Source organism: Mustela lutreola, chromosome 7, assembly GCF_030435805.1.
Source record: "Mustela lutreola isolate mMusLut2 chromosome 7, mMusLut2.pri, whole genome shotgun sequence".
Taxonomy (NCBI): Eukaryota; Metazoa; Chordata; class Mammalia; order Carnivora; family Mustelidae; genus Mustela; species Mustela lutreola.
Window position 1 is genome coordinate 136,117,563 of NC_081296.1, and position 13,329 is coordinate 136,130,891.

The following is a 13,329-nucleotide window of genomic DNA, read 5'->3' on the forward strand; positions in this document are numbered from 1 at the left end:
TCTGAGTCCGTCTGCATTCCTCTACCCCATTCCTTCCCCTTCTGAACCCCAGCGGTCCAGCCACCACCCTCCTCCTCACACCTAATTCTCCTCGTGGCCCTGGTCGTCTCCCTTCTGCTGCCTCTTTCTGGAGACCCACTGTACCCACTGTCCTCTCTCATCTTCAAGTTCGCAGCGATCTCTTTCCACACCCTGGAGCTACCACTGGGTTCAAGGGCACATTGGCTACTCTGAACTACAAGAAACTCCTCAAGCCTCCATTCCCTGACCCGCTTCCCTCCTCCTGCCCCCCTCTCCCTCTGCCTCTACTTACCCTTGGAATCGCCCTCCTAAAGGAGACCCAAATCACGATGTCCACGCCCTCTCTTTCTCTCCTTCCACTCAGCTGGGAGCTCGGAGCTCGCAAGCTGCCCCCCACAGCCTTGTGGGTTTAGTGAGTCCAGCCCTAGAGGTGGCCGCCCCTTCCTCCTGCTCCCACGACACTCTCTTTTCGATCTTGCTTCCTGCTTTGGGTAATCAATCTGCTCTCACAACTTCAACTAGGACCACGTGCACCCATCTCCCAGGCCACGCCCTTCCACTCTGACCCTTCCCCAAAGCTTTAAGGAACCCTGTCTTCCAATAGCTTGCTGGTCAACATACTGGTTTGCCCTGGCCATATCCGTCATTCCCCAACACCTTAGTATCTCATCAGCTCCCAACCAGTGGCATCGCTTTCATCCCCAGAAACCAGACCTGGATCACTCCTTCCCTTAACCAGTTGGACGCCAGGCGGAGACCACGGCCCATGGACTATGAGCCCCATGATCTCTCTCCCTTTGCCTCCTCCCTCGGTCAGCACCCCCTCTCACACAGACACCGGAAACGCTTCCTTAGATGGTCACCCTGCCTCTGGACTTTGTCCACAGCCAGCAACCTCCACCTGACCCATACTCCTGCCTACAGATTTTCACCCTGAGTAGTCTGCTCAAAAATAGGAATGGGCCCTCTACTGCTCTAGATCAAAGCCCAGGATTCTCAGCATTGCAGTCAAGGTCCTACTGATGCTTCCAGCCCAATCTTTTAGCCTCTCTCTTGCCATGTATCCTTGGTTCTAGCCATACCAGAATGACCATTTCTGGATGCTTCTGCCCATTTCTGCCCCAAACTTGCACTCATGCAGCCATCTCTTTGTGATGGGCCCTCCACTGGGCCTACTGTGGAAATTCTTCCCATCTTTCCAGGCCTAGCTCAAAACTTGCTTCTCCTGAACCCCCCAGTTCAAATTAATTTCTTGCTTCCCCAAATGTCCCTTGCCCAGCAGTTATAACCTCCCCATTATGAATTATATGTAGTGAGTCTTATTAACCTTTGTCTCTCCAACTATGCTGCCTGGGCTCTGTGTCCGGGGACACTGGCGTCCCTGTCCCTGCTCAACAAATGTGTGAGGCTGTCTTCTAGACATCCCAAAGGGTACAGGAGGCAGAGTGCAACGGCCAGCCTCCCTCCCTTCCCGGATGATGGATTCCTAATGGAGGTGGCTTTGGGTGAAGTCGGAGATCCGCACCCAGCACACGCACTCGATGCACACTGACGTCCCCTGACCTGCAGGTCCAGGCACGCTCACCCCAACAGCTGCATGCAGATTTGCACCAATGGAGTGATGTGTCTCTTTAATTTCATATTTGCACACACACCACAGAGACACCTATCACATGAAGTCTTGTATTTGCCACGCTTCTTTCCTGCAATACGGACATGTTTCTCCCCACCCTGTATACACCCACTGACGTGTCAGCAGATGGCAGAGGAAATCCTGAAAGTCAGCCTCAAGCTACCCAGGACTGGGGATGCAGTCAGCGCCGACAGGCCCAGGCACTCCAGGAGCCCCTCCCTCTCACCCCTGCAAAGGGCTAGCTAATGTGCCATCCTGCCCAACATTCATGACTTTGCTAAACCCAGGAGCCTAAAGCCAGCCTGGACAGCGTCCCGAGGCCACCAGCCCCAAAAGGTCATAGGCCTTGGTGGTCATTTAAAAACAAAATTTGGGGCGCCTGGGTGGCTCAGTGGGTTAAGCCGCTGCTTTCGGCTCAGGTTATGATCTCAGGGTCCTGGGATCGAGTCCTGCATCGGGCTCTCTGCTCAAGGGGAGCCTGCTTCCCTTCCTCTCTCTCTGCCTGTCTCTCTGCCTACTTGTGATCTCTCTCTCTCTCTCTCTCTGTCAAATAAATAAATAAATAAATAAATCTTTAAAAAAAAATAAAATAAAAACAAAAAAAATTTTTTTAAGTAAATGTTTGTTTAAAAGATAAAAGGTACAATTCCCTAAAAACTGTTGACAGGGATTGCATCTCTGGAGGAGGGCTGGAGGTGGACTTTCATGCTTCTCTGAATGAAAACATATTTCATGTGAGCTTGTGCATGTCTTAGGAGTTACCAAAGCAAAACCAGAAAAGGTGCCAAGAGCTAAAATCATTTTCCCTCCACTCCCCCTGCGTGTGGCTAAGGTCCCTGGACCACACACAAACTAGCTCTATCATTTCCTGTGGACCCTGATGAATGATGTAGGTAGACTGGGTAGGCAGGGGCAAGGCCACGGGGACTCCCCATCAGTGGGGTGGGAGCTTAAACATCAGAGACCCATGGTCCTAAGCCCAGCTCAGGGTTCCCAGGGTCTAGGCAGGGTGCCTGTGCCCCCTTCAGCAGGTCTGGAGAAAGACAGGCACCCTGAGGTGGCTCATGGGGGTCAAGGGGGCTCTTGGGAGGGTGTATGAATGCTCCCAGCCAGGCCCTTGACTGGTGGGCGTGGAGGCCCGTGCAGGAAGAAGGAAGTCCTAGGAGCCTTTGCCAATAAAACAAATCAGCAGGCCCAGTCTGGCCCCTTGCTGCAGGTGGCCTGGGAGGGGCAGCAAGGCTGTACCTGAAGGCAGGCACCCCAGGCAAAAAAGGGCCCCAGAGGAGGGGTTTGAAAGACCGGCAAGGCAGGGCGTATGGGGGATATTTAGGGAGTGCCTGGGAATGTGCAGGGCTATGAGGTGGACACAGAGCTGTGTGCACAGGCACGATTGTGCGTGCATGTGTGTACACACACGTACACACAGGGGGCACAGAGCTCTAACGCTCAGCGGAAGCAGGATGGAATCGGGAGCGGGAAGTCAGAATCCGGACACAAGGGGGAGTCAGGAGAAAATGGGGGACCTGGGGTCTCTCTCCTTGCCAAGTGGGGTTTGGCCCTAAAGAGATCCGGGAGGCAAGTGGGCAAGGGGCTGTCCCTCGGTCATCAGTGCCAAGGCAAGAGGAAGGGTGCCCTTCTGCCCGGTGTTTTCTTTTCCATCTCAATATGATGGAAGGTGCTCACAGAAATAAAGCAAGTAGCAACGCAGGAAGAATTTCTTCCTCCTGGGGTGGATTCACACATGTGAGGGAGTGGTTCTTTCCTGAGGGCTGCGGGCTGTGTCCAGTTCCCATTCCCACAAGCCCCCGGCACCCCAGAGGGCGTCCTCTGCCTCCACAGGGCTGAGGCAGTGTCAGGGGGAGTGGGGGGCCACCTGGGTGGCTCAGTTGGGTAAGTATCTGCCTTCAGCTCAGGTCATGATCCCGGGGTCCTGGGAACAAGTGCCGCATTGGGCTCCCTGCTGAGTGGGGAGTCTGCTTCTCCCTCTCGCTCTGCCTGCTGCTCCCCCTGCCCCTGCTCGTGCTTGTGCTCACTCTCTGGCAAATAAATAAAAAAAATCTTAAAAAAAAAAGAAAGTTCAGGCACTTACTTCATGGTAACGGTGTTGAAGAACCAGGAATAGAAGCCCTGGGGAGAAAGGAGAGAACATGTGAGAAAATCCAGCCCCGGGCCTGCCCTGCAGCTGTGGGAAGCCAGGCGGAGTGAGGCAGCGCCCACAGGGCCCTCCTTCCAGGCAAGAGATGGCAGCGAGAAAGAGCCAGGTTCTGGAAGGAAGTGGGCTCCCTCTGGAATCCGCGGTGACTGTCCAGGGAGGGGTCTCCCCGGAAGCGAGCTGTGAGTTGACGTTCCTGCCATGTGGTTTCCTGTTACAGGAAAAGGGGGTTTCGTGGGCCTTGAGCCAGAGGGACAGAAGGGACCCTTTGTGGGGTGGATGTTGGCTGCTTTCTGTCTATCCCTCGTTGCTTCCTTCTGGGGAATGCCTCCCGCCCCAGGCCTGTGGTCTGGGGGGCTGTCCGTGAGGTAGGGGTCTGCCACCCATGGTCAGAGACAAATGGGAGCGTGACCCAAGTGGGGCCAACCAAAACTCTCTCCGGGAAGTTGATGGACCAGGATGTGGGGAGGGGGGTCTCTCTCCACCTGAGCCCCTACACCTTGCCAAGCACCATGAACCCTGCAGTGGCTTGGTGCCAACTTCAACGCCACAGGCAGGAGTTTGTCTGAGGAAAAAGCCCACTCAGAGGAGAGAGGACCAGAGCGGGGGATCCTGGTGGTATCTCTGGGCTTCCTGGATTTCCCTGTCCCCAAGGCAGCCACTTCTCTGGACTCTCCCCTGGGTCTCTTCTCTTCTGTCTGAGAGTCCTGCGGATTATGTCTTTCTCTCAAGGTCTTGCTATCCGGTTTCTGGGTGGTAGGGGAAGGCAGCCTCAGCCATGGAGGCGGTAGAAGACCTAGAGAGGAAGTGTGCTTGGGAAGAGTGTGCACGAGGATAGGCTGGGCCGATGGCCCTAAAAGCTGCCAGATCCAGGAGTTGATTAAGTTACCCTGGTGCATGCTTCCTTCTGGGACCCTGCAGGGTTTAGCAAGATCGGGGGAAGCTGCGATTCTTGATTGACCCCACTGACCACAAACACATCAGTGAAAAGGCACCAGACTGACTGGGGAAGGGGTGTTGCTCAAAAGGAAGCAATGTGGCTTGGGGGGGGGGTGGTCAGGCAAGCAAGAAACAGAAGCAAATTCCTTGTTTCCTTCAGGATAAGGCCCACCCAGACCCCTTCCCTGGATTGGGGTTACCTGATGGATGTCCACCTCGGGGGGACCATTTCCCAGTTCTGTCCTAGGGAACTAAGATAAGGACACTCTCTCGAAAAGGGTTGGGGGAGTGGCTCAGTCAGACTCTTGACTTTGGCTTGGATCATGTTGTCAGGGTCGTCGGATCAAGCCCTGTATGGGATTCCGTGCTGGGTGTGGAGCCTGCTTGGGGTTCTCTCCCTCTGCCCCTCCCCCTCAAATAAATAATAAATAAAATCAGGACAGATGCCCAGCCCCGGGCCTGCCCTGAGCCAGAGCAATGAAGGGGAATAGAATGCTGGTGGCATTGACTGGGAAAGTCCCCAGGGAAGGACTGAATCGCTAAATAAGAAAGAGTTGGGCTGAGAGTCTGACCACCCCTCCGTGCCCTGGGGGGTCTTTCTCCACCACCCACCTTTGGGCGAACAGGGTGTGATTTATTTAGGGAGCAAGTAGGTCTGTGGATGGTCCCTCATGGTCGTGAACGGTGGAGGACCCACCTTCCTGGGACTCCCTTCCGCCCCCTCTCTATGGAGGGTGTCAAGAGCAATACCACACGAGGCAGGGCCCCGTCCTGGAATTCACACTGGACTGGACTGTCCATCAAGGGGCAGAGGTCATGAGTAAAAGCGTGGCCCCTGCAAAAGTCACAGTGAGCCTGTGGGGACCATCTCTCTCTGCGCTCACGGACAACAGACACCCACGCACACACGCTCCCCCCATGGGTCCATCACAGCTATGAAAGGCCTAAACTGTCCAGAAATCTCAGCAGCTGAACAGCGGGCCCGAGCAGGGATGCCTCCTCCCCTCTTGCCTCGCCCCTGCAGGAGCCCGCTCAGCTGACAAGGCCGAGTGACTGTGGCTGGTTCATCGCACCTCTCTTAGTGGGCCACCCTCCTCACTCCCGCCACACGGGGTAATGACCCCTCTGTTAATGCCCAGCTGAGGCCCCGGCATCGTGACTGGGGCGCTCCTGGGGCCATCTCCCTGCCCCCCACTCCCCCCGCCTGCCTCATTTCTAGCTAGCTCTGCAAGGTGATTGCCTGCTGTTGCCATCATGATTTCTCAGCTATTTTTTTTTTTAAATAAGTGACCTTTTTTGGCCATTGGACACAAAAACCCCAACCAAAGTCATGTTTCTGAAAATAAACCTGAGAACGACCATGAAAGGTAAGGTGTGACTGTCCGTATTCTACGGAGAAACTCTGTGACACGAACTGGTCTGCAGCTCCCTACATGGCCTGGGGCAGACCGTGCCAGGTCTCTCAGAGGGATGAGAGCGGAAGTAAAATGGTTCTACTCACTCACCACCTTCAACAAAACCTGTCAGATGCTACTTCCACGGCAGGCTGGAGGGGTGCGGGGAGCAGGGCGGGCAGGACCCAGTCAGCGCCCACTCTCTCTGCGGGATCAGACACACGGGACAGGTCGGGTAGATGAGAGACTGTTACCGACTGGGGTAAGAGCCTTGAAGAAGACAAATGCATTTTCCATGCATCGAGAACAAAAGATGTGGACACACGGGGGTGGATGGGGCTCCCGGGACAGCAGTGCCGGGGCTGAAATCTGAGCAAAGGGTCCACGTGTTGGCCCCGAGTGGGGGCCACTGGAAGGTGGGGGACAGGGAAGAGCCGGCAAAAGGCCCAGTGGAGGGAAGGAGGTGGCGATTTTGAGGATCTAAACGGTGGCCGATGTGGCCGGGGATGGGGGAGTTGGGAGGAGAAGGAGAGGCCGGACAGGGGGAAGAAGACAAACGTACACGCCACGGCAAAGCAGCTGCACTTGATTCCAAGAACATTAGGGAGCCAGTGAAGGGGAATGCGTGTCCCCGCTCCTGGGAGCGCCCCGGAGGTAGGTGGAAAGCGAGGGGCACAGGACACAACAGTGGACGTGGAAACTGGTGAGAGGCTGTGCTGGTCATTCAACAAGAGACCGACGGGGAGCCTGGACTTGTGGGGGAGAGGCAGAGAGGAACAAGACCGGGAAGGTGACAGCAACACAGCTCGGTCATGGACTGGCTGTGCCTGGGGCTTGGGCCACAGGTAGGGGGGTCCCCTGGGTGGGTGTTGGGTAGAGTCTGAGACCAGGGATCGAGGAACGGGGGGTGGAGGGACATCATGACATGTTTTGGACATCCTGAATCCCAAAGGCCTTTACAATATCCATGGGGAGCTACTCTGAAGGCCATTGGATAAATGTGCCTGGAGCCCAGAGGGAGGTTTAGTTGGAGACGGAAATTTAGGAAGGGTCTGTGGGGAGGGGGCAGTTGAGGTCATAAGTATGGGGGACACCGCCCAGGAGCGGGAGTGGGGAGGCCTGGGACCCGCTGAGGGAAACACGGGCGCTGGAGGAGGAGCCAGCAGAAGACAGAGAAGAACAACGGAGTGGTAGAAGGGAGCCCCAGAGACGGTGTCACAGAAGCAAGTGGAAGGGCCTATTCAGGAAGAGAAGATGGTCTATAGGGCCAGATGTTTCGGGGCAATCACCTGGATGAGAACTCAGGGAAGTCCACGGGGTTTCCCAGCGTGAGACAACTGGTGAGCTGTCTGGGTAGGATGGAGGGCAGAAGCCACGCTGCAGGGCTCGAGGAGGGGTGAGTGGAGAGCACAGGTGCAGGGAGCTCTTCCGGCTGCGCCGTGATGGGGCAGAGGGAGACAGGCAGCTGTGGGCAGTGGCGGGGCCCACGACCGTCCTCAACCCTCTCTGCAACACTCCAGCTCCGTTCCATGACTGCGGCCAGCCTTCCTGGCCCCTCCTGGAATTCATGCACTGACCACCGTCCTGTGTGCCTTTGTCTGGGGGTCCCTCAGCCAGAGAGAAAGTCCCATGAAGCTAGACTTGGTCCGTTTTGTTCACTGCCCAGTCCCCAGACCAGGGGTGGCCCACAGCAGGTGCACCAGGACAGTGGGCTGAGCGAATGAACAAGCATGGGTGGACGACTGGCGTCCGACAGGGAAGAGAAGACCGGGCTGCCCGTGGGAGGCCGAGGGGATCCCTGCCCGATGCGAGACGCCGCTATGGGAAGTGGGACCCGAGTCCCTTGGCTTGGAGTGGGGGCTTGGGCAGGACCCGGGCCATGACAAGGGCTGAGGATTTGAGAAGAGCAGGAAAATTCGTTTTAAAAATCCTTTTAAAATGATAGAATTAACTCTTGGAGGTAGGAACGGTGAATAGCTCCATCTTTCTGATGGGGAGACGGAGGCTTGGCAAAAGGCTGAGGAATTTGTCCAAGGTCACATTGCCAGGTCTGGTGTCGCAGGCTACAAAGCCCCTGAGTGTGAGCTCGCTCCTTGCTGCACACGGCTGGGCTGCTGCCCAGAATGAGGAACCTTCTGGGCCCAGGCCCCTCCCCCGCCAGCACTCACCTTGTCCTTGTGTTCCATCTCCAGGGAAATATCTGACGGAGATGTCTTCTCACTCTGCTCCCCATAGATCAGTGAGGTCAGACTGTGGCCAGGAAGAGCAGTGGGCGGGGGGGGGGGGGGGGGAAGAAAAGGAGAGAAAAGGCCTCAGGGCCTGCTGTCCCTCTGGTCCCGAAGCCAAGAGCTTCAATACGCTCCTGTCCAGGACCAGACATGCCTTAGCTCATGTGCTGAGCACAGAGCTCTGGGGACAGACCCCATTAAGCACCCCTGTTGCCAGGTGCCCAATGTAGCTTGGGAACCATGGGATCCAGAAAGTCTTAGATCAGAGAAAAAAGAGGCCTCGTGCCCAGAAATGACTGCCTGTCCCCCAACCCGCCACCCCCGACCAAGTTCTCTTCCTGCAAGGAGGGCCAGTGCAGGGCAGGAGCGGGTGCCGAGAGGGTACCTGCTGGGTCCTGGCTGTGGCAGCACATCCCCCAAGGAGGCGAGCAGCTCGCTCATCCTGACCCCCAGCCCCCCCTCACCTGTCATTGTGGATCAGCAGAGCCAGGCGCCCGTAGTCCCACGCGGCTTTCCGGAGGAAGGAGTAAACCAAAATGATGACCTATGGGCCAGGGAAGGGGATGTGGGGCTACGTCTTCTGCTTGGCTGTCTCCTGCATTCCCGTGGAGTAGGCCCTATTCCTCAGGCTCCCGGGGGCTCCCTGGGTCCTCCCCCTCAACATCCAGCCCAGTTAGGGTGGAGGCTATGCCTTCTTCAACTCTGGATGCCTCCCCAGCACAGAGTGGATTCTCAGAGTTTGCTAATGACAGCTTTGGTGTCATGTCTGGAACCATCTGACAAGCACATTCCTTGAAGGGGCATCTGCCCTCAGTGAAGTGTCTGCCTTCAGCTCAGGTCATGATCCCAGGGTCTTGGGATCGAGCCCCAGCATGGGGTTCCCTGCTCAGTGGGGAGTCTGCTTCTCTCTTTCCCTCTATGCCTACCCCTGCTTGTGTGCACTCTCTCTTTCTCTCAAATAAATAAAATCTTAAAGAGAGAGAAAGAGAGAAAACATTCCTTGAAGAAATCAGCAAGGGGAGAGAGAAGGGAGGCCCAAGGGCACTGACCAGGTGGGTCTCTGGACAGCAGTGTGGGGAGGGGAGTCTTAGGAACTCTGCCTCTGCCCGCAGTCCCCTCTTCCCGGACTGCCCTGAATGGGACTGCCATTTAGGGAGTCCCCACTGCTGTGGCTGGCATGCCCTTGGAGTACTGAGGCCCCTGCTGTGTCACTTGTGCCCGCCCCCGCCTCCTCCCGCTCCCCCAAGGCCTCACCACCCACTATGGAGCCCAGGACTTACCACCCACAAGAAGATGTTGAGGAACAGCACAGTGGGGATGCCCCCGAAAGGCTGTCCCTGCAAGACGGTGCTCCGGGAAGGGAAGCATTCATTCGATGTCATGTTCTGAGGCTTTTCCATTGTGTTCAGGTTGCCCGGTGGGACAGTCATCCTGAGAGCTCCCTGGTGACAAAGGGACTCTCGGGTCAGACAAGAGACCCTCTCTCTCTATAAGCACAGAAGCCTGCCAGGGAGATAGGGCGGGGCACACTGCGTGCCCATGGCCAGACCGGAACAGGCCAGGGCAGGAGACAAGACAGCAGCTGCCCCAAACCCAGAGCCATGGTGGCAGAAGAGCCCAGATCCCTTTACTGAAAGAGTTGTCAAATGCACCTCCAAATGGATCTTCTTATTCCTACTTTTGTGAAGCTTTCCTTGCATAACATTTCCTGCATGAACAAACTTCACAAAGGTGGGTAGGACTCCAGAGTGGGAGTATTCTGTTTGGAGACGAGAAGTGCATTCACGGGACGCCTGTGCAGACAGGGTCTAACATTCTATGATTCTGATCCAGTTCCCAGCAAAAGGACGTTCCTAGGACTAAATGAGGGTAAGTGGCAGGGCACCCGGCACAGAGTGGTGACTTGGTAAATGTCTTAATGTTGAACTTGAACCAGGGAGATTGGCACCCGCCCAGGGGCTTGAGCCAATCTGGTGAGGGCTCAGGGTCATGGGCATGAATATTTACAAGACTTGGAGAAGAGTGGGAAGCATCGAAGAAAACGGGAAGTGACTAGGAGCTGCTTGAAGTTATCTCCAAAGTTGTTCTGGTTTTTAAAGATCATTTGTTTTGGCTCCAGACCGTGTCTCACCCTAGGAGGTCTTCACTCCCGTTCAAGAAAAGTAGGCTCATTCCTTCATTCCTTCATTCAACAAATATGTAATGAGCAGCTGCCTTGTGCCAGACCAATGCTGGTGGTGCATCAGCAAACGTATGAAAGGGATCACTCTGACCCTTGGTTTGAGAATACAGGGGGGTGGGTCAAGCAGAGAAATAGAAACAGACAGGTCAGTTAGGAGGAAATCGGAGCAATCCAGGCAAGAGGTAACCACAGCCAGGATTGGGACGGAAACAGAGGAGGTGGTGAGAAGTGCTCAGATTTTGGAAGTATTTTGAAGGTGAAGCCAAGACTTGCTGATAGAATGGATAGTGGCAGGTAGGGTGTAAAAGAGAGGAGTCCAGGATGACTCTGAGGTCTCCAGGTCCAGCAACCAGAAGAGGGGAGATGCTGTTATTGGGTGTGGCAGCCGGAAGTACAGGGTGGGAGTTGGTCAGGAGCTGGGTGGGTGTTGGATATACTAAGTGGACATGCCAGGCGGATGGCTCGAGCTGAGTCTGCAGCTCAGAGGAGGGTTGGGAGACATTAATGGGAGCATCAGCAGCAGAAAGAGGACTCCTAGAGGTGCAGGACTGGATCGCCAAAGGAGTGGACACAGAGGGAGGCTCAAAGTCTGAGCCTCGGGGTGTTCCAGTGCAGAGAGCTGTGACAGAGGAGGAAGACACAGGAAAGGGACTAGAAGAGCATCCAGGGAAGAAGGAGAACAGCAGGAGAGGGTGGTGTCCTGGAAGCTAAGTGTCTCCAGGAGGAGGGAGGGACCACATAAAAGGACAACTGGGAATCAGCCATCGTTAAAGCAACGTGGAGGTTTAGTCCGTGGCCAGACTGGAACAGGTGCAAGAGAGGAGGAAGCCAGCAGATCTGGAGCCAGTGGGCGTGAACAGCTCCTTCAAAAAGGAGCAAGAGTTTGGAAGTGGTTCGGATGGGAGAAGTAGCAGAACGGGGTATGCCAAGGGGAACGGTCGAGTAGAAAATGTGGGAGAGACAGGGCATTGCTGGAGCACTGCGAGGACGTGGGAAGGGCTGGGCACTGGTGCCCAAGTGAAGCTGGCCTTGGCCCAGAGCTGGATACTGACCCACGACAGCAGGAGGGAGGCAGGTGTGCTGGTGGGGCTCGTGGGCGTGCCCTCCCACGGCTTCTATTTCTCAGCCTCGGAGAGAACAAGGTCTCCAGGTGACTGTGCAATGCTGGTGGTGGTGGGCAGATGTGGGATGTTTGCGGACGGGAAAAAAGGCAGAAATAGAAAGCTAGAGGAGTGGTGGAGTGCATGGAGGGCGGGAATGGGGAGGACTGCCGGGCGGCCCTAAGGGTCCACTGAAGGTCGTGGTCTTGAATCGACAGCAAGAGCAGCCAGACTCACTGGGCATTTCCCCCGCTGTACTCATCCGTGCAGTTGCAGGTGTGGAAGGGGCACACAGCTCAACCTAAGCAGGCTGGAGGTTTCCCCAAGATGAGAATAAGAGGCTTGACACTGAATGTAAGGGAATCGTTTTAATGACTGGCCAGGTAAGGAGAGAAAGGAGACTCATGTTGGGTGAGGGATGGTGACAGGTGCCAGGGGTCCAGGGAGATAGAATTGACAAGTGCCACAGGCTGTGAGCTGACAGATAGGAAACTGAGCTGTGTGACCCTGAGGCCGAGAAGGGATTGGTTATGGGTAGTGAGAAGGTCTAGGGCATGACCACGGCGTGAGTGGAGTAGTAATGTCAAGGCATGGAGAGGCCGGAGTGTCCTTTGTGGAAATCTTTAAGAATGAAGACCGGCACAGCACTGGTGTGATGAATGAAACACTTCCGGGAAGGAGGGGAGTGACCTGGTGGGGGGTGGGGTTAGTTGATGGCTGTACCCAAGATGGGATGTGGGATTCTAGGCTAACACTTTGGGTCCAAGACAGAGACTTCAGCAGGGAGGAAGGAAGAAGAGTCTGGGTGTTGCAAAGAGGAGCAAGGAAGATGTGTCTCCCATCCACTGGCCTTGGAGGGGGGTAAGGGAAGTCCTATCCTGGGGAGTCTCTGGTTTCAGGTCCCAGCGGGCAGGTGAGGCGCTGCAGAAGCTGGGGGTGTTTCTGGGCATCGCGGGCTCTGTGGCACTGAATCCCAGTTCCAACACTCCCTAGCCACCTCAAGCAAGTCACTTCCGGTCTCCCTGCCTCACTTGCTCATCTGTAAAGGAGGGGGGAGTGTTAGTAACCAGGACCCACTTCACAGTGCTGTCAAGAGGGACAGGTGGGTTAAGATTCGTCAGTCACGGAGAGCAATGCCTGGAACACAGACGTATTCCAAAGACACTTGTCAGATGAAAAGTTGACGCAGGGCTCCAGGGGACACCATGGAATGCTGGTCGGAGTTGGGGAGGCTTGGGGGATGGGGATGAAAAGGGGCATAAAGGTGAAGGCACAGGTGTGCAGGATAGGGGAGGTGGCCTGGGGGTGTGGGGCTCCTTGTGCTAACTTGCAGAAATAGGAAAACACCAGAACTCACCCTCCTTCTGGCTAGATTAGCATCTAACCGGAGCAGGGAGCCTCCTGCCTATCTTTTTCTGCTCCCCTCTTTCTGCCCTAGGTTGCCCACGGTTTTATTACTCCAGGTCACTTCTCAATTTATTGACACAATTATGCTTAGCTAAATGTAAACTTAAAATGGTTTACACTAAATACGGTACCTTTAAACTCCAGCCTTCTGTCAGAGTAGCCCGAGGAGCTAGTAGCCTTTCTCTGGGCATCTCTCGGGCAGCTGCGGCAGGGAGCTGCAGTTCTGCTAGTGGCCACCCGGGGGAGCCCGCGCTGAGGAAGCCGCTGGGGAAG

At 55.7% G+C, this 13,329-nt stretch overlaps 1 protein-coding gene across 7 annotated transcripts in view; it reads right to left on the minus strand.

Moving 5' to 3' along the window:
- The window catches only part of TMEM63C (transmembrane protein 63C), a 126,396-nt gene that overhangs the window by 26,551 nt on the left and 86,516 nt on the right, over window positions 1-13,329 (minus strand). For all 7 annotated transcript variants that reach the window (XM_059182716.1, XM_059182711.1, XM_059182715.1 and 4 more), the window contains exons 4-7: window positions 9,648-9,809; window positions 8,832-8,911; window positions 8,308-8,389; window positions 3,744-3,781 (exon numbers count right to left, since the gene is read on the minus strand). In XM_059182716.1, the coding sequence (XP_059038699.1) occupies window positions 3,744-3,781; window positions 8,308-8,389; window positions 8,832-8,911; window positions 9,648-9,797 (350 nt within the window). In that variant the 5' untranslated portion in view covers window positions 9,798-9,809. The remainder of the gene's footprint in view (window positions 1-3,743; window positions 3,782-8,307; window positions 8,390-8,831; window positions 8,912-9,647; window positions 9,810-13,329) is intronic.